Source organism: Tetrao urogallus (assembly GCF_951394365.1).
Source record: "Tetrao urogallus genome assembly, chromosome: 9".
Taxonomy (NCBI): domain Eukaryota; kingdom Metazoa; phylum Chordata; class Aves; order Galliformes; family Phasianidae; genus Tetrao; species Tetrao urogallus.
Genome location: NC_136822.1, coordinates 21,844,346 through 21,862,463, shown reverse-complemented (window position 1 = coordinate 21,862,463; position 18,118 = coordinate 21,844,346). Strand labels below are relative to the sequence as shown.

General features: G+C 44.0%; 1 protein-coding gene across 1 annotated transcript; it reads right to left on the bottom strand.

Moving 5' to 3' along the window:
• Positions 1–928: 928 nt before the first annotated feature.
• LOC306949656 (ovocalyxin-32-like) lies at positions 929–7,753 on the bottom strand (the record flags this gene model as incomplete). Its single annotated transcript, XM_079539649.1, has 6 exons — positions 929–1,087; positions 1,181–1,243; positions 1,921–2,057; positions 2,735–2,906; positions 3,775–3,837; positions 7,517–7,753. 6 exons carry the CDS (start codon positions 7,751–7,753, stop codon positions 929–931), a joined length of 831 nt encoding a protein of 276 aa, XP_079395775.1.
• Positions 7,754–18,118: the final 10,365 nt, after the last annotated feature.

Genomic DNA, 18,118 nt, shown 5'->3' with positions numbered 1-18,118 from the left:
TAAGGGAACCAAAGTTGCAGTTAAGTGCACTGCTAAAATAGAGCCTCAGAGTGCACAGCATGTGCTTGCTGTAATTCTACAAATATTTTCATCACCTTTTTTCTTTTTTAACTGAAGAAATGTTGCCATTGAAAGCTCTGACTTCGTGCTTTTGTTGAGAAATGTCTTGCCAACACAAAACGTACGTGAGATACTGCTTCACTGAATTTATTGTAATGTCTGTTATGTGCTGACATAAAAACCTGCAGTTGGTAACATTACATCACTCTAATAAGCTTGTGTAAAATGCCTAAATCTGGGAGGATATCAGATCACCCAGCCTAAATAACCCCAGATAAACCTTCACATTAAATACCTGAATCCTCATAGCTGATTACAGACCCCTGATAGCACGTCAGCAGGACTGGGACAGTGCAGGTGCTGGTTACTGGCTTCTGCAAGGCTTTGTGGGGAAAGATTTTGCTGCTCATCCACAGCCTTTTAAAGGTCAAGTACCGGGAGAAGATGGAAAGCTGGGGTCTAACAGCATCGTGAAAGAAAATCCAACTTCCACTCTGTATAATGGTATTTATTTTATTGGAGGTTATTTAAAAATCAGCAGGTAGCTATCTCAAAAAAACCAGCAAATATCTCTTAGTGACAGATTAATACTTTTCTCAAGACTTTTATCTGATATATTAATTTTGCTCAAGGATGACATAATCAACTTGTGTATATTTATCTGTGTATGGATAGTAGCAAAGTTTTTAGGTAGATCCCTAGAGCATTAATTTAGAGAAATTATAGAGGTTCATTCTGGAACAAATAGATGAAAGAACTGATGATTCAAATTTACTGTAATGAGGCTTGGATTGAAAAATGATCACAACTTCAGGCCTGTTACACAGAGGTTTCCCATTTAATGTGTGCATCAAGCTAACAGTCGCTTTTAAAAATTCCCTTCCTTTTCATGGAACATCCCAGCAGCTGATCCATAGTCCTGTCCTGAGCCATCTTCGAGCCGATGGTTATCTGAAGTGCAGATGTATTTCACCCTCAGAGGGTGACCGAGTGTCCAAATGAGGTGCATGTGACAGAGATCTATTTTCTGGAGAAGAGATTTTACAGTAATTGTCTTTTATGATCTTTATACCGTTTCTCTCTTGATGGAGGTAGGTACTGTGTGGATATGCTTTCTTACCTGCGTTGGAGTTTCGTGGAGCAAGATCATGAATTCAAACTCAACAGCACTGTCCTTCCTTATCTGGTCATGCATCAAAGGAAGACAAATAAGAACACAAGTTACACTGCTGAAGTTTAGAATCTACCCTGATTTACTTGATGCGCTTAGCTTGCATTGAAAGTGAGATGAATAGGGCTTAAGATGGCTGTGATGTCTGGCTGGAGTAAGACAGGTTTTTGCACACAAACAGAGGGGGAATCAGGAGCACTTACAGCATAAAACTTCAAAGACAGTAACTACAGTGTATGTCTGTACCCTGGCATGAAACTAGGCTTACACAGGTAATAATTCATTCAGTTAATCCTCAAATAAATGTGGTAATCTTGTCTATTAAACTCTCCTTCAGAAACGCTATTCTATGTAACTTGGGAGTGAAAAATGAACACACAGATGAGTAAGAAAAAGTTTGGGAACTCCTATTCTGTAGGCTGTAGGTGTAAGGTACGTTCACCAGAATGCATATTGGACTGGTGCTACCCTGAAGTTTGGGTAGGGGGGCAAAGAGCACATGGTATGGGGCTGAGGAACAGCAGGATCATACGTTCAGATCTCCTGATTAAACCTGCAGAAGCCAACAGATCCACTTCTGGACGAACCACTGCCATTACAGAGAGTGTGAGATGTTGGCAGCTGTTTTATTCTTTGCCACTCTATAGGCTGTCACCTGTAAGGCAGATGTGTAATTTCCATTTGCTTACCCGCTGCTTCACAGCCTTGACTTGTGCCATGAAGTAACCCAAGTTCTCTGTTGACTTCTCCAACATGATGTAACTGCTACCAGCAATAGCCAAGCCCCACAGCGGAAGATGGGCATGGTCAATATTTCCATGGCTGTCTGAAAGAGAGTCATATAAAGATGATTAATTCTGGCTGTTCATCAGAAACAGGATAAACCACAGAGCATTGCTGCGTGGCATGGCACTATGCCTGGGAGCTGGCTCTTTCTGCAGGCGCTTAACAGTCGTGAACTGGGAGGAGAATGAATCGATCCTAAATTTACTGTGACTGCAGAAGTATGCCAGCATGATGGAAGTGAAATTACCAAGAGATGTTAATCACCAGTTCCCCTCAATGGGGTGGGAAACCCAATATCCACAGTAGTGGAGGTCATTACTTAACCAGGAGGAAAAGAGGTATCTGGGTGCTCCATTTCCAGGATGGAAGAATTCTGTTTCCCATCCCTTGTGAATTCCTGTCCACAGCTGTGGAAAGTTTGTGGCTTCAGGCAATTGCTACTATTTCAGAATATTTTGCATTTACTTGACTGTAAAACTGCAGTCTGTTTTTCAAAACCAGAACACGTTCACAACATTGTGTTGGCTACCACTGTGCTGCGAAACACGGTTGGATTTGTCTCCCCAAGAATTTGTGGTGAGGTGAGTTGTTCTGCTAGTTAGCCCTGCAGCTTTAGGGTGCTACTTTGGGTTTGTGCTTTTTGAATTGCACGTTCCTTCACTTGTGTGCAAACTCTTTGATATAAAATGAAGTGCAGTTGATTGTTTGGAGGAGTACCTGGAATATCATTTGCAATTATTGGTTTCGTTTGATGCTGGAGATATTGGTAAAATCTGTTGTCCTCTTCTTGGATTTCTTTCTTATCCTGAGTGTGAGCACACTTGATATTGACTTCAGGCGGAGACTTCTGTAGGTACAAGACTGTAGCAAGGCAGCTCCCAGCATTTTCCTGTAAAGGCAGAATTACAGACTGTGACCGTTAATCAACGCTTCATTTACCAGCAACGCATTCTTAAAAAGCTCTTTGTAGAGCTAAGTGAAGCATGCGTTTGGAGAAGGAACGTGCGGTGCTTTGTAGGAAGCTGTACAAAGATCCAAAAAACCTTTAAAGGATGTACATAACATTATTTTTTTCTCCAGAAAGTTAAAGAAATTTAAACCACAAGGTGAAAGTGATTTAACAAAACTTTTAAATCAAGATGTAACAGAAATGTACCGAGCCATCTTAGAAATGTCTGCAAGTTCTCAGGCAATAATGCTGATAATGGGACTTTCATTGTCTGATATTTCTGCCTTGAAAGAAAAGTAATCTAATGCTTTGTATTAAATTCTGGAAGTAATTTGAATATTATAAGTGTGCAATAGAAGAACAGACGCTTGTGGTAAAATTGCTAGTGACAGCTGTAACAACGAATGGAGAGATGGTTGTATTTAAAAAAAAAAAAAAAATCAGCCATATGTCTGCTCTCATTGTGGTGTGTGGACACAGCAGGAGCTACAGCTGGGTGAGGACCACAGTGTAGCACTGAGTTTGGACCACTGCAAAGTCTGACTCAGAAGCTTTGTTGCCTGATGTGACTTACTAAGACAGCAAGCAAAGCAGGAAACTGCAGTTGGACCCTTGCAGAGGAGAAGAGCTGATAGATGAGATACTCAGGTGTTACAAAGAGCAAACTGTGCCCCATGCTGGACAGGTGAAAGCCTTACAGTAGGTCCTTACGTTGTGAAAGGCCCATTTGCAAAAACACTTAAATGTACCGCTTTGAAGGTGTTAGGGTTTAACAGACACTCTAAGATGTGTTGGATGGTAAACTTACCCCATTTATGTAGTCTTCAGTAGTAAACTGCAGGTAATACTTCACACCAACTCCTGGAATGATCTGAAAGAGAGGAGGATTCAGCTTGCAGTGCAGCCTTGTGACTGTGCCACTAGCACTGTGGGGGAAGGCAAGGCTGCCTTTGTACCAAATACTCTCCACTTCATTATTGTAGCCATTATTTTCTGACCAGTGAGCAGTCTGAGTGGCAAACAGTAAGGAAAGCTTTATTCAACTATTTGCTTGCAGAATGCCATTTTGTGTTGTTTAGCTGATGGTTATATTTCTAAGCCTCTCTTTGATGAAATCAGTCAAGAGTGAAGTGTGTATTTTAGTATGCTGCACTGTGATTTACTAGATAAGCTTTCTGACACATAAGCTGCATTAATTCTGTATCTGAAAGCTGGTTCATTTTGCATAGATTGTTTTGGTAAGAGGTATTCTCCCTTGAAAACCTCTAGCTTTTTTTTTTACACTACTGGTGTAGGACAGTGTTAACAAGGTTTTCCTCTGTGAGGTGTGTGATGCAGTGTGTAGAAAATGCATTTTACTGGAGAGTGCAAGCTATACAGTGTACACTGAAGTCAAATTACTGCAGTTCAGAAGCAGCGCTGTTTGGTAGTCTGTTTGTTTTCTGAACACAGTACACTTCAGGTAAACAGGAGGGGCATCTGGACATTTGCACAGTGTTGAAGGTTAGAATCCAAAGCACCTGTGTGTGTCTTACTTATCTAAACATGTTCTTTTGTGTTCCCACCATACCTTCATAAAGCATCAACAGCATCGTGTCAGCATTGACAGGGCAAGGCCGTGAGCCCAGCTCCTGTCTTTGGTACATCTGCAGTTAGGTACTGCTGATGACAGATTGCTTTAGTCACTTCTTATTTTTACCTTCATGAAATCTTTACAAAGAGCCAAGTCTGGAGTTGGGCCCACATTATACCAAGAGTGTAATGAAGGAACAGAGAGGATGAGTTCAGACCTTTGCAATCTTCTCTCTGCCATTCTCTCCTGCCCCCATTTTCTGCACTAGCCAAAATGTTGTCCTTCTGATCTACTTAGTCTTAAATCAAAATGACAGATTATTACATGTTACTGCTTTACATTCTACTCTTACTGTAGCAAACTGGTGAAAACTAACTTTCTGAACTGGAGGTTTATGAAAGAATCAATAATTTGGGGACACCGACAGAAGGTTTTAATTGCTCATGATCTCTGCAGTTAAGCCTAAGTTTCTAATTATTGTAAAGTGATGTTGTTATTAGAGCTACTATCTCTAGCATTCTTCATTTGATGAAGTATTGGTGTTTGAAGCACAGCAACCTAGGCTTATTCTTTGTCTTGTCATCAGTACTACAGATGAGAGACACTGAAACAGTTGGACTGCTGGAGCTGGAGAAGCTTGGCTGTCTGATGTAACTGAAGGTAATGGTGGGCTTTCCAGCTGAACCTCTTCCTCAAGTAGCTCAGCACAGCAGCCTGCCTGCTGGTTACAACGTCAGGGGCTTTGTCCTACGGAAGAAACTGCTTTGATTTCCACTATTGTTTTCACTATTACTCCACAATGCATTCCTGTAAACCATCACACGCTGTGAATCAAATAAGAGCTGAGGCATATTTGATATCAGACAACACTGGCTGACTGAAAGTAGTCAAAAGATAGCATCCAAGAAGAAAAGTAACTATCTGTATACACAGGGAGAGGTGTGGGGTCCACACATCCCTGCCAGCCAGCCCAGGCAGCTTTACCCTGGCTGCTGTGGAGGGAAAAGCCAGCAAAGTCGGCTGCTTTCTGTGCCCTAGATAATAAAGCTACCCTGCAACTGATCTTACCTTCCCACTCTGACTTGAGTACCTGACTGTTAGAAACTCATAGATAACTTTTAATTGACTTATTTTAATATCAGTACCATAGTCCTGACGTGGCACTGTTGTGTGTTAAGATGAGCTTGTGTAGAGAGATCTCCAGCCATAAAATAGTGTTTGGTACCCCAATTCTAGAAACTGTTGCAGTTCAGTCGAGTGATTAACTAGCTTTACCTCTGTGCTTCCCTGCTGATCCACCTGCCTAGCTGCTCAGCAGTATGGGAGTTTCTCTCTGGAATTCCAGGCTCTTCAGCTTCACTTCTCAAATACATATTTTAAAGTGCAACTGTCAACAATCCCATGAGATGCATGCTGCTGTTTCCTGGAAGATACTCACTGAAATTAAAAAAACTAAACTTAATTAAAAAGCTAAACTAAAATCGATGAGAAAACAGAGAACTGCAGCCAGTGTTTGGTATGTGCCTACTACTGGTTGCTGGAAGAAGGAGCCACTGAAGGCTCATTTTACCAGAGCTTGAAAAATCCTCATCTAACAGTTACTGTACTGGAGGCTTTTTCCAGTCCTGTTTCTTATTGGCACCATTTAAATGTTTAGTGGGATGATAATATCAGTTTTTAAATACAACGCTCATGATTAAATTCCCTGATAAAGCTATTCTATTTTTGCTTGATCCAACAATAGACTAATAAATAGGAAAACTGCCTTCTTAAAAACAAACAAAAAAAACATAACTCTTACATTCGCATTAGATAGTGCATTCCTTCCAGGAAATTCTTTTCATTTTTTACAGGGAAGGACAGGAAAGGAGGAAGTGACCATGTCTGCTGTGCTTCTCCTCTTGTTTTTACAGAGCATGCAAAGAAAAAGGGGAAATAACCTGCAGAAAGTGGTTACAGAGTGCTGCACAGCATCGAGTACCATGAGGAAATAATGAGGCATTTCATTTCTCCAGGAGCTAATTTCTTCTTTCCTGTTTTGAAAGGCACGTGGGCAATGCTGGGTGGAGAAAATCCCTTTTCCTTACTCTATCTTGCAGATATTCAGTTACAGGTTGGAAAGATCTGCACCACCCCCTCAACTCCCGCTAGCTGTGGGGTTATGACTGCACTGCTTCCATCACACACGCTGCTCCAGGGAGCTGTGCCATAGAATCATGAGGGCTGGAAAAGACCCAGAATCTGAGATCCCCACCATGCCCACTGAGCACATCCCTCAGTGCCGCATCTTAGGGTCTGAACACCTTCAGGGACGGTGACCCCAATGCTCCCTGGGCAGGCTGACTGTTGTTTGGGAGAAGAGCATGGAGGGATGGATGCCGGCTGCCGGCTGCACTACTGTTGATACAAGCCAGGGTGCAACCAGCCTTCTTGGCCAGGCACAGCAATATAGAGACCTATCCTCCACCGTATTACATGTGTACGAAGGGGCACCTGCGTGCTTTGTGAGAAGTATCAAATGTTCGTTTTTGTCATCGATTTCTGCCGCAGTTCCAGAGGGAGAATGAAATGCCCCGTCCAGCACAGCCACCCTCAGCTGCATCCACAGAGCGCGTGCGGCGGTGTGAGCCGTGCAGCTGTGCCCTGGGGCTCCAGGCGCTGCTCGCCGTGTGCGACGGCAGGCCGTGCGCAAAGTCTGAACGGTATGCAGTAGCTACGTCAAATTTGATCGGAAGTTCTCTCTCCGATGTGTGAAACGTGTGCCGGTCGGCGTCGATGTTTCATAGAGATCCCAGTCTGAAGCCACTGGGATCCCTGGGGAAGACTTGAGGACCGAAACAGCGCTTCGGAGCGGTGTGGGGCTGCCGGGCGCCCCGTGCAGCTGCTGCGTGGGGAAGGCGGGAAACGCTTCGCTCAGCGTCCCTCAGCCCTGAGGGCAGCTCCTCTCCCCTGCCCCGCCGCCCGTCGCCCCTCCTACCTTGGCGGTAGCCTTCAGCACCTGCCGCAGAGCCCGCAGCAGCCTGGGGGACGCCCCGTGGTAGTTGCTGTAGTGCAGCGCTGTCCGCGCCGCCCTGGAGGCCTGGCGGTCGCTGGGGTTCAGCGCGTGCATCACGCCCGGAGCCCACGGCCACGGCGGCTGCTCGGCCGCGGCGGGCGGGAAGGAGCTGAGGAGGAGGAGGAGGGCGGCGGGCAGCGCGGCGCGGAGCCCCGGCATGGTGCTGGCGGAGCGCTGTGAGGCGGAATCCGGGCGGGACGGTACTAATAGCGGGGACACGGCCCTCCCTTCCCCGCCCGGGAAGCGCTACGGGGAACTCCTCGCTCGGGTCCTGCCCTTCCCTCAGCCCTCCCACCTGCCGGCGGGGGGGGGGCAAGGGGTTTGCGGGCCAGAGATGACGGCATTTGGGTTTGCCTTTGAGCGAAAGGTTAGGTGCTTTACGCAGAAAAATGACTCTCCCTGTACCAGGGGCAGGACTTCTCACCTGCCCCACAGTAGGTTCGGGTTTCCTCCTGGTCTCACAGCGCGGTGACTCGGTGTACCTGCAGTGACACTGCCTCCATTTAGAGCACACGGGCACTTTTCGTGTTGGTGACTGAGGTTCTGCGTTGGTCAGGGCCTTAAAGAAGAGATAAGGGCTTAAGATACCTTTTATGGATTCTGGCTGTTAAGCTGGCACAGCCTGCAAGCCCCTGATGTGTCGGTGCTGAGCTGTGAGGCTCTGACCCTGTCCTTCGCTTCCTTTGAGCTCCCTTTGCCCTCGAACGTTCTCCTCCTTTTCCTGCTCTCTGTCAGTGCTGCTGTCACTGATACGCTTGTTTCCTTTCTCCAGAGCGTAACAAAGGCAATGTGAATAACGGGAACTGAAGTTCAGTGTGGGGACAGAAAGCCTGTAGCACAAAGCGGGGACAAAAGGCAGCTTCCAGGGCATTTCCTTAATTGCTGTAGAGATTACGTTGCTATGATATGCTGTTGATCTAATGTGACTCCAATTTATAAATGTTTTGCTTGGAAAAATAAAAGCTCAAATGGTTTTGGGGTTGGGGATGCATTCTTAAACCCGACAAACGCTGGCATTCACTGCTTCCACAAAATTTAGAAGTAGTGTTTAAATCTTGTTCTTGTGGGACTCTTTAAGGCTGTAAGAGCCAGGCCTCGAGTTCTGCTCTGCCTTTTTGTTTCAGGCTTTTTAGGGAAGGTAAAAGTGAAGCTCTGAAGTACGTAATACCTGAACAGAAAGAACAGAAGCAAGTGATCCAGCTTGAAGTGACATTTCCTAGTCATCTAGAAAGTGGTGCAGGCTGATCTTCTCACTACCACCTTTACACCTCTCGTTCCAGATCACTTGGTCCAGATCAAAGAGGATGATGGTGAGGTAAGTAACACGTTAATAACCCTTCTCACTCTCCTTTAACCAACAAGGCAAGTTTCCCAGCGTTAACGTCGTGCCGTGATTTACATCACACTAATGCCACAGCTGATTTGGATCTTTTAGAAATTGAAGTGAGGGTTGTTTAGGGCAGCTGATCTAAAAAGCATTCTGAGGTTTTTATTTTCTTACCATCTTTTCTCATTCATCAAATGCTTAAAGGCCAGCTATTGCTAATTTGTTTCAGATTTTAAGACTATTTCTATATCCTTTGTAAGCATTTTGCAGCAGACCTCACTGGCTCCTAATCACTAGCAGATGACTGTAATGTAATACACGGAATTTGGACAAAATTCAATGCATTTTGTTTTGCAACTTTTCCAGTTCTAACTTCAGTGTCTCGGTGGAGTTAAAAACAAGCTCTTTATTTTTTATGTAACTTGATTTTAAATGAATTGGACGTACCGTTTTCCTCCATCAGTAACTGCAGCTTGAATTTTATTCTCAGTAATTAATCACAAAAGCTTATTGTCTCTGTAATTTGCCTCTTGTTTTGTTTTCTTTTCTTTTCTTTTGTTCTGTTTTCCCCTGGATAAACAAAGCCTTGAACAGTTGATCTTTTAGTGCATTTCTGGGCTGGCGTTGCCAATGGTTAAGCTATGACTTTAAAATACGGATGTCTTTTTTTTTCAGGGAAATTTGGTTTTGAAGGTTTCTGACCATGCCTGGTACTTTCTTGTTATAAGATTTTTTTTTAAAGTTGAGCATATGTATTCAGCATCACCAGCAACAGTTTCCATTCTTGCACATCCAGGTAGCAGAGTTTTCCCAATGGATTTTGTGCCTTGCCTCAGCTCAGACTGTGTTTTCCTGCAGATGCTCAGAATGTCTGACGTGTGTTGCAGTTTTGCAAAAGGAGAGGCAATGTTAAAGCCAAAGTGATGTCTTCTATATTTTGATTGAGCGTATAATAGAAAAGCTTTCTAAAAACCTGTGTATCTTAAGTGTTGGTTGGACTACGGGGAGGATTGCTGTAATAGTTCTGTTGGGAACTAAAAGAAAAGCAAACAAGAAGAGAGAAAGCAGTTGAAGGTAATTTATGTCTCAGTGAATATTCATTGGCTTCAAGGACTCTAACATGGTTTCCCATTAGATTTATGGGATTAGTTCAGACCAGAACTGTTGAAGCCAGGAAATGACAAAAACGGGAAGAACTTGAAAACTATTCATCACTTAAATACGAGTTGTTCGGGGCAGTACAGGGACAGCTCTTGAAGTGTAAGGGATTATGGTGTCTGTGTCAGTAAAGAAGGACTTGTAGTCTCTTTTTTTTTTTTTAGTCCTTTTTGATACCATCAAATGTTTAAGTGTAGAAACAAACTTTCTGAGCATACTGAAACAGAACATGGAATTTCTCAGTCACCCAAGCTATAATTGAGAAAGGAAACGAGCTTACAGTGGATGGATGGCTAGGTTTAAGATGGTCGTATGTTCCAACAAGGGAGTGTAAATCGTTGCAGACTGTTAATTTGTACCAAACATTTTGTTAATCTACTTATGTTGTTTTCTTTTGATTATGGAATGTGCGTGGTGTTAATAGGACAAGAAGTAATGGCCTCAAGTTGTGCTGGGGGAGGTTCAGCTGAGACAGTAGGGAATTTCTTCATGAAAGAATTGCAAGGCACTGGCACAGGCCAGTCTGGCACAGGCAGTGCTGGGGCACCATCTCTGGAGTGCTCCAGAACCATGGAGATGTGGCACTGAGGGACGTGGCTCAGTGGCCGTGGTGAGGGTGGGTTGGGGTTGGTGATCTTTGAGCTCTTTTCCAACCTGAATGACTCTGTGATTTCTGTGGTGATATCTTTCAGTGAAATCTCCCTTTGCTGACTGGCCCCAGCAAACAAATCCCTGACGTGCTCAGTGAGATAGTCACTAGGTGGTCAAGCACAAGCATGAACAATGAACTATACTGCTTAATCACAACTCTGAAAACTAAATGGATCTTGGGCACATGTTCAGGCCTGTTTAAAAATGCATGGAAATTAAGGCAGCTATTTAAACATTGAATAGGAATATAATTGAGTATTTAGTAGCACAGATGGCCGTGATGGAAGGAGCTCCGAACGGCTGGGCAGAGCTGGGATGTTGGGCTGGTGTGCCTTTCCTGTGTGCAGTCCTTAGAGCCATGCTGCCTCAGCAGTGATGTTCAGACTGTGCCCAGGATCTCTGAAAGGTGGGGTCTAAAATGAAGGCTTTGAGAGCACAGTTCAGATGGAATTCCCCCCTGCAGCTCTGGATTGATGCTCAGTCGTGACCCCTTGCTACACCAACAAAGTATTTCATTTTGTTTGAGGTTAACGTTTGCCTCATAGCTGACAGCAGTAAAAATCACCTTGAAACACTGGTATTTGTGACACTTATTTTTAGAGATTCAACTTATGTCACTGTTAAATAAGCATTGCAACAGAACAATAATTTTTGAATTATTCGGTTGCACAATGTTTAACCAAGGCAGTAAATGTTTGCACAAAAAGGGAGCAACTTCTCAGTGTTTTAAATAAGGTGGGGACGAATGGTTGAATTCTTACTCTGCATTCTGTAACACTGTATCACAAACTGTCTTCCTTGCAAGGCGACGTGTTTGCAAAGGTCCAGCAGAGGTAGGAGCTGTGAGGAAACACATTTTTCCTGTCTTGCTCACAGCATCCTCCCTTTTGTACTCACATTTGTGACCGCTGTTCTCTGTGCAGGGAGCATTCCCAGGACTCCACTCCCACCAGGCACAGTGGATGCTGAAGGTCCAACATCTGCGTGATGGAAAGGCAAGGTGAGCAGCACAGCTGGGGACAGAAGCCGTCACAGGGGAGGTTTGGGTTGGATATTAGGAGGAAGTTTTTCACCCAGAGGGTGGTGAGGCACTGGCACAGGTTGCCCAAGGAGGCTGTGGATGCCCCATCCCTGCAGGCATTCAAGGCCAGGCTGGATGTGGCTCTGGGCAGCCTGGGCTGCTGGTTGGTGACCTGCACACAGCAGGGGGTTGGAACTGATGATCATTGCGGTCCTTTTCAACGCAGGCCATTCTGTGATGATCCAGAACAGACAGATCTGGGCAGACAAAAAGAATATCCCATTTCTGCTTTTTTTTTTTTTTCCTTTCCTAGGATTCATGGTATCTCCCAGACCAAAGACAGAGTGCGCAGATTAAATAGTCCCTAAATTAAGTATTCCATACTTATGTTATTAAACATATCACCCAGTTTTCAGCTCTTGCCTACAAAATGGTGACAATGTGCCCTTTCCTGCTGTCACTCTTCCCGCTGCATTTCCTGTAACACCAGGTGACTCAGTCTTGAGGGGAGTGACCACCTCAGTGGCAATAAGGGCAGGTCACTTATCAGCCCTTTCTGAGGTCATCTCACAGTACTGTGATTTATTTTTTTTCATGTGGAGGCACATACCTGATTATCACAGCCTATTTATGCCGCTTAAAAAAATAAACTGTAAGACATTTTTACCCTGAGCATTAGAGAATTGTAGAATAAAAACACTGGAGCACTTGTCTCTAGTTCTTTGAGCAACTCAGGTATGTTGCCTCCTTGAGGTACTGTGTGGCTTATTCATTCAGCATTTCTCTCACTGGTCCGTGGTGGTTTTCTTGTCATTGCTTCATCTAGTGATAATCTCATTTTCTTTGTTCTGATCAGAAATAATTCCTTCTTTGTTCTCTCCTGCATCACTGTATGTTCCCAGAACTTCTGAGAAAATGATCTTTTTTTTGGATTACTCATTCTGTTTTGACAAATGCGTGTTTCCTTGCGTATCCATGTAAGAACTGTTGTGTTTATTTCTGCACGTCATGCAGTTGGGTTTAATCAGAAGCATGATGGTGGGTTTAGGGACCTAACAGCACTTAGGTTTCAGGATTAAAGAAAATACAGAGAAACAACATTGCTTACAGAGCACAGACTTGAGAGTGGTCAGTGTGATACTTCTCATGAGCTTGGCAGTCACTGAAACACCAGTTATACTGAAAAAAATCCAAGCAACAATTGAAAGCTGTGATCTCAGCTGCAGCTTTGATCCCATAATAAGACCAAATAAAAGACTTTCAACTGCTTAAGGATCAATGAAAATCTTACACGCAGTGTGTGTGAGAGCTGTAGAGGAGCACTATCCTGTAATTTTCGGAGATGTTCATTCCAGCTGGAGAGGCCACGAGGTGAATGTCCCCATTGCTATGGGCTGGTACATTCAGGTGTCCAGCATGTTTTATCAGACTGTTTCAGAATTCTGTATTTACACATCAGCAGATTTTGAGGTCAAGCCCTTATAATTTTCCTGATACTTTCTTGATGAGGAGTCAGATATTGAATCGGTGTTCCTGGTAACGATTGGCACGCTGGTACGGATCAGGAGAGATGTATCACAGAATCACCCGGGTTGGAAGGGACCTCAAGGATCATGTAGTTCCAACCCCCCTGCCTAGCAGGGCCACCAAACATACACATTTAGATCAGATGTATGCCCAGCTGCAGGACAAACCTCAGAGCTGCGGTGGTTCTGTCATCTTACATACATGCAAAGTGATTGTGAAGCACGTTGTGCTCTTCCTTTGCATACCTGGACCTGAGACATGATGGCGCTGAGCAGACACTGCAGTTCTCTGCAGCGATTTGTCGAACGCGTCATTTTCATCTGATGAACGACAGCCTTCCAAGCACTGTGCTTGTTACCTCTGACTAAAAGCATCTCGTTCATGAGCTGTGCTCCTTCCAATGGGAATATAACGTGATCTGGGAAGTTATTCTGCTGTTTCACTAAATCAAAATGAAATGTCAGGGATTTGGGTTTGATACCCTCCCAAGACATAAAGAAAATGCAATTTCTGGCAGAAACCAAATTAATATTTTATATCTCAGATGCAAATTTGACATTTTCTGTTGGAAGGCCTCTGGTTTTCCTGCTGACACTTACACATTAGCAATGAAAGCCTGGGAAGAGGCACGTTCTCATCGGGTTGTATGCAATGCATAACAAACCCTCCTTTGGTAGGGGTGGTTGCTTTTGTCGGTGTCCGTCCTGGATCAGTGCTAAACATGAGATGTGGGTTTGGGGTTCCACTGTCAAAAGTACACTCAGGAGGCTTTTGTTAGCATTCCCAGGAGGAGGTGCAATTCACAGTGGTGGTATTTTGTTGTTTTTTTTGATGTAACTTGTGTTAGGGGTTCTGATAATGTGCTGAAGTTTTTGCATCAACATCTCAGAGAATTTTAGCAGCCCAATGCCACTAGAAATCAGCAGCAAGTCTGTTAGGTGAGAGCAGGTCTGGGCATCAGATATGTAACACATTTGTGAGCAGAACAGCTTGTTACATGTGTATGACATCAAGCTGTGTGTATTGATGGAGGTGTAAGGTGTCCCTGAAGCACTGGTGTACGTACTGTGATTAAGATTTCCTGCCAGAATCCCTGATCCCATCTGCCCATGCCAACAGTTTTTAACTGAGGCGTGTATGCCACGCTTGGCTGTGTCCAAACAGATCTCCTGAACCATTTAAAGAAAATTATCCAGTAAACAAAAACAAGGGAGAACTTTTACTTTCTCAGTTATAAGATGTGACTATTATTGCAGAGTTTTCCATGCGATGGCTCAAGCTCATATTGAAATCTTGTTCTGACTTTTCTTAAACAGCCCTGACTGACCTTGATTCCAAAGGTGAATGTGAAAAACAGCAGTGTGAGAGCCAACACTGGGTGCATTGAAAGCACAACATTGGGAGGAACTGAGGACCTCCTATTTCCACTGAGTCCTTTTCCTTCCTCCAGCAAAACCTGGGGCTCGTCTCTGTCCCTACACACCTGGACTCTTCTGTGAGCCCCTTCAGTAAGGTAATTTTTAGCACTACTATATACTAGTGTATATACTTTAGTGATGTCAGTTTAAGGGTACAAGGATACCTCAGCACAGCAGGGCGTTCTTTTAGTGCATACGTAAGTTACTATTTAATAAACATGGGCTGTCTTAAATAGGAGATTTGTCTCAGTAATATCTTCCAGCTGAATTTCTAAAGAATGCTTGATGGATAACGCTCACGTAGAAGGGAACCATTGCTGATAGTATGTACGCTTCCTGCATTTTTCCTCTTCGCGTTTTTGGGAAATGGAAGATTAGGTTTCAAGAAGTTTGTGTGCTTTTGGCTTCTATACAATAATAAGTCAACTTTAATTTTAATAACTTGGCTTTTATCCTGACTGTTAAGGTATCTCCCAAAGTGATTTGACGTGGCACAGCCTTGATTTAAATGGAACTGCTGAATGCCAGTTCCTTCGTTGCTCTTGTTTTGATACATTCTGCTGTGCGTGGTTCTGCAGGCTGTCTTTGGAATGTCAAATGTGTTTTTAACTGTTATAACTTTGCCATAATGCACAAACTGCAGACAGAGATGAAGAAAAATGGAGCAGTCCCACAGCAGCTGGGTGCTTTGGGCAGTCAGCACTCAGCCCTGTGCACGTTGCAATTGCAAATCTGTGCAGATAAAACGCAGGCAAAGCAAAACGCGTTAATGGACAGAGGAAAATGTAAAGGGTTTTATAAAGCACTTGTGAGAGCAATTTAGTTTTGCCTAGTAATACATCACTGGAGACAGCAAAAGCAGGGAGGATGGTACGTTTTAACTGCAGTTCCCCATGGGCATAAGTGTAATCCCTGCTTTATGTTCTGAACATTTGTCAGCGCAGAAGGCTGCAGATTTCGCCTCGTGTAACTGATGCAGGGCTTTCATGCAGCCTTCTAGATGGAGCCCCATGTCATTCTGTGATTTTGTAACATGGAATCCATGAAGTGTGACCTTGTTTGAAAAAGTCTCGGTTGTGAAAGCGCCTCATTGAGACACCAGCACTGCTCAGCACACCTGATTGTAGCAGGACAGTGAATGCTCAGATCTGCACGTGGCTGACTGTAACTGAGGAGTTAGGAATAATAGGGCAGGGAAACGCAGCGCATACAAAGGTAGGAGGAAATAGTCTTGCAAAGCAGACACACTTAACTAACTTCTGGTGAAGACAAATATTTTTCTGTACACAACATTGTAGTTGTAAAAGAACCAAAACCTATTGGAATAGGCTAGCTTATGTTGAGATTTTGCAGCTGCTATGATTTAGGCATTTCTTTTTAATGATTGTTTTTTTTCTAGCCTCCTGGATCCTAGTATGCAACTTTGGGTATTTGTAGTGCAGGCAGCACTTTAGAAGGAGCAGAGGAAATTTGACCTTGGCTTGAAAACTTGCTTTTTAGGAATGAGGCAATTAACTGCAGTAATTAAGCTCCCTACATTGGAGGAGTCTTCAACAGTAATATTTCCCTTATGAAAACAGATCCAAAGAAGACCCAATTAGATCAGTCCATGTAAGTTAAATCATTGAAATTAAAGAAAATTTGAAACGAGCCAGAGGACAGCACAGAAATTTGCTCTTCTAGGAGCAAAACAGGAGGTGGTAGAAGATCACAGGAACCAAGGATCACAAACATGGGGATAAGCAGACCTAGGGAGGTCAGGTAGCCCATCGCTGACCGATTGACCTCCTGAAAACAAAGCAGTTTGTTTATCACAGGAAAAGCCATAGTTCTGTCAGGGTAAACATTATAAAACTTGAGGCTTGTGATCTAGTGTCTGATCTTACAGCTGAGTGATTTATATTTCACCCATGTGCTCATTAGGAATACCAACTCAGCTGCCATCTGCAGGGTCAGGGCCTGCAGTAACTGTGTATTAAATGCATCAAATACACATTCATAACTCGGTGTATAGGAGGGCATGGCTGCAGCCCTGAAGCCAGCAGGACCTAAAGCTAAAGGAAACAACTAAAGAAAACTCCAGGAAACCACTAAATGAACCCTTTGTGTCCCAGAAAATAAGCTGGTAATTTAAGGCACACTTAAAGCTTTAAAACAGTTTCGCAGCAGTTTTGGGAACAGTTTTGGGAACGTGCTGAGTATGGCTATGCACAGTGCCCCCTCTTGAAATCATCCCCTTTCTCAGATGTCTCAGCTTTGTTTTGAAGAATAATATTTCCTCATTTAGCCCTTTTTCCTAGTTGCTGTGCTAAAATTGTGAGTACTTGGTTCAGTTTTGTTACTAGAGATGTGAGCAGTGTTTGTCAGGCTCTGTGGCTTAGCCTAAGGCAACAGTGTCAACAGCAAATTGTCACTTTGCAGCCAATATTGAGTGCTAACTCCAAGAAACTGCAGGAGTGCCAGGGCAGATTATTAATTGTGAGTATACAAAACAAATCTTGAAGGAAGAGCGTATCGTAGTTTAACAATGCCTGGTTGCTAAATCTGTATTTGCTGATTGCACGCACAAATGAAGAAAGCATTGCAACAGCACCAACGTTTTCAACAAACCATCTGTGTCAGCAGGCCTGTTTGCTGCTGGATCTAGTCTCTGCCCTCCCACCACGTTGCTGCATGCACTGAGGTCCAGGCAGTGTGGTGGAGGCTGAAACATGCTGCAGGCTTCAGCACGAGGAGCCAGGTGGTGATGCTTGGGCTCGGTGGTCCCCAAGATCTTTTCCAACCTTAATGATTCTATGATTTATGGCCCTGTTGATTTCATTGTCGACTGCCTTGAAGACTGGGATTGTGAGCAGTGATTAATTCATCCTCCAGTTCTTCCCAGTCCCGTGGGAGCTGTGAAAGTTTGTTTCAGTCCCGTTTCCTGAAGGCAAAAGTGGTGTTTGGGGCAGGTTGCCGGGCTGCGCTCTGCTGCTGGCGACTGAGTTGTTATCTCCTGGGTGTAACCTTGGCAGTGTTATCTGCCTGAAAATTCTAAGGCTTCAGCTCCACAGTGCTGTGACTTCTGTGAGGAGGGCAGTGGATGTGCGGCCATCTGTGGGAAAGATTCCCAGGGAATAAAGGCCGGCAATGCGCTGAGCAGAGCACTGCTCTTTCAGGTTTTGACACAGTAAACTTGTAAGAAACTTTGGTCTGCCTATTGGGCAGAGAAAATGCGATAAAAAAGGAACCAGGTCTGGGAGGACATTGAGCAGAACCAGAAATGATGCTGAGAGAGTTGGGGATAGAGGCAGGACAGTTGTTTTTGGCAGATCTATACAAAGAGTCACTTGAGAGCAAGCTTGTATTGAGGGGTTTTCTTCTGCTGTTACACTCACAGCAAAGCAAAGTCTGCAAAGTGTGGAAGCAGAAACCTGGAGTTT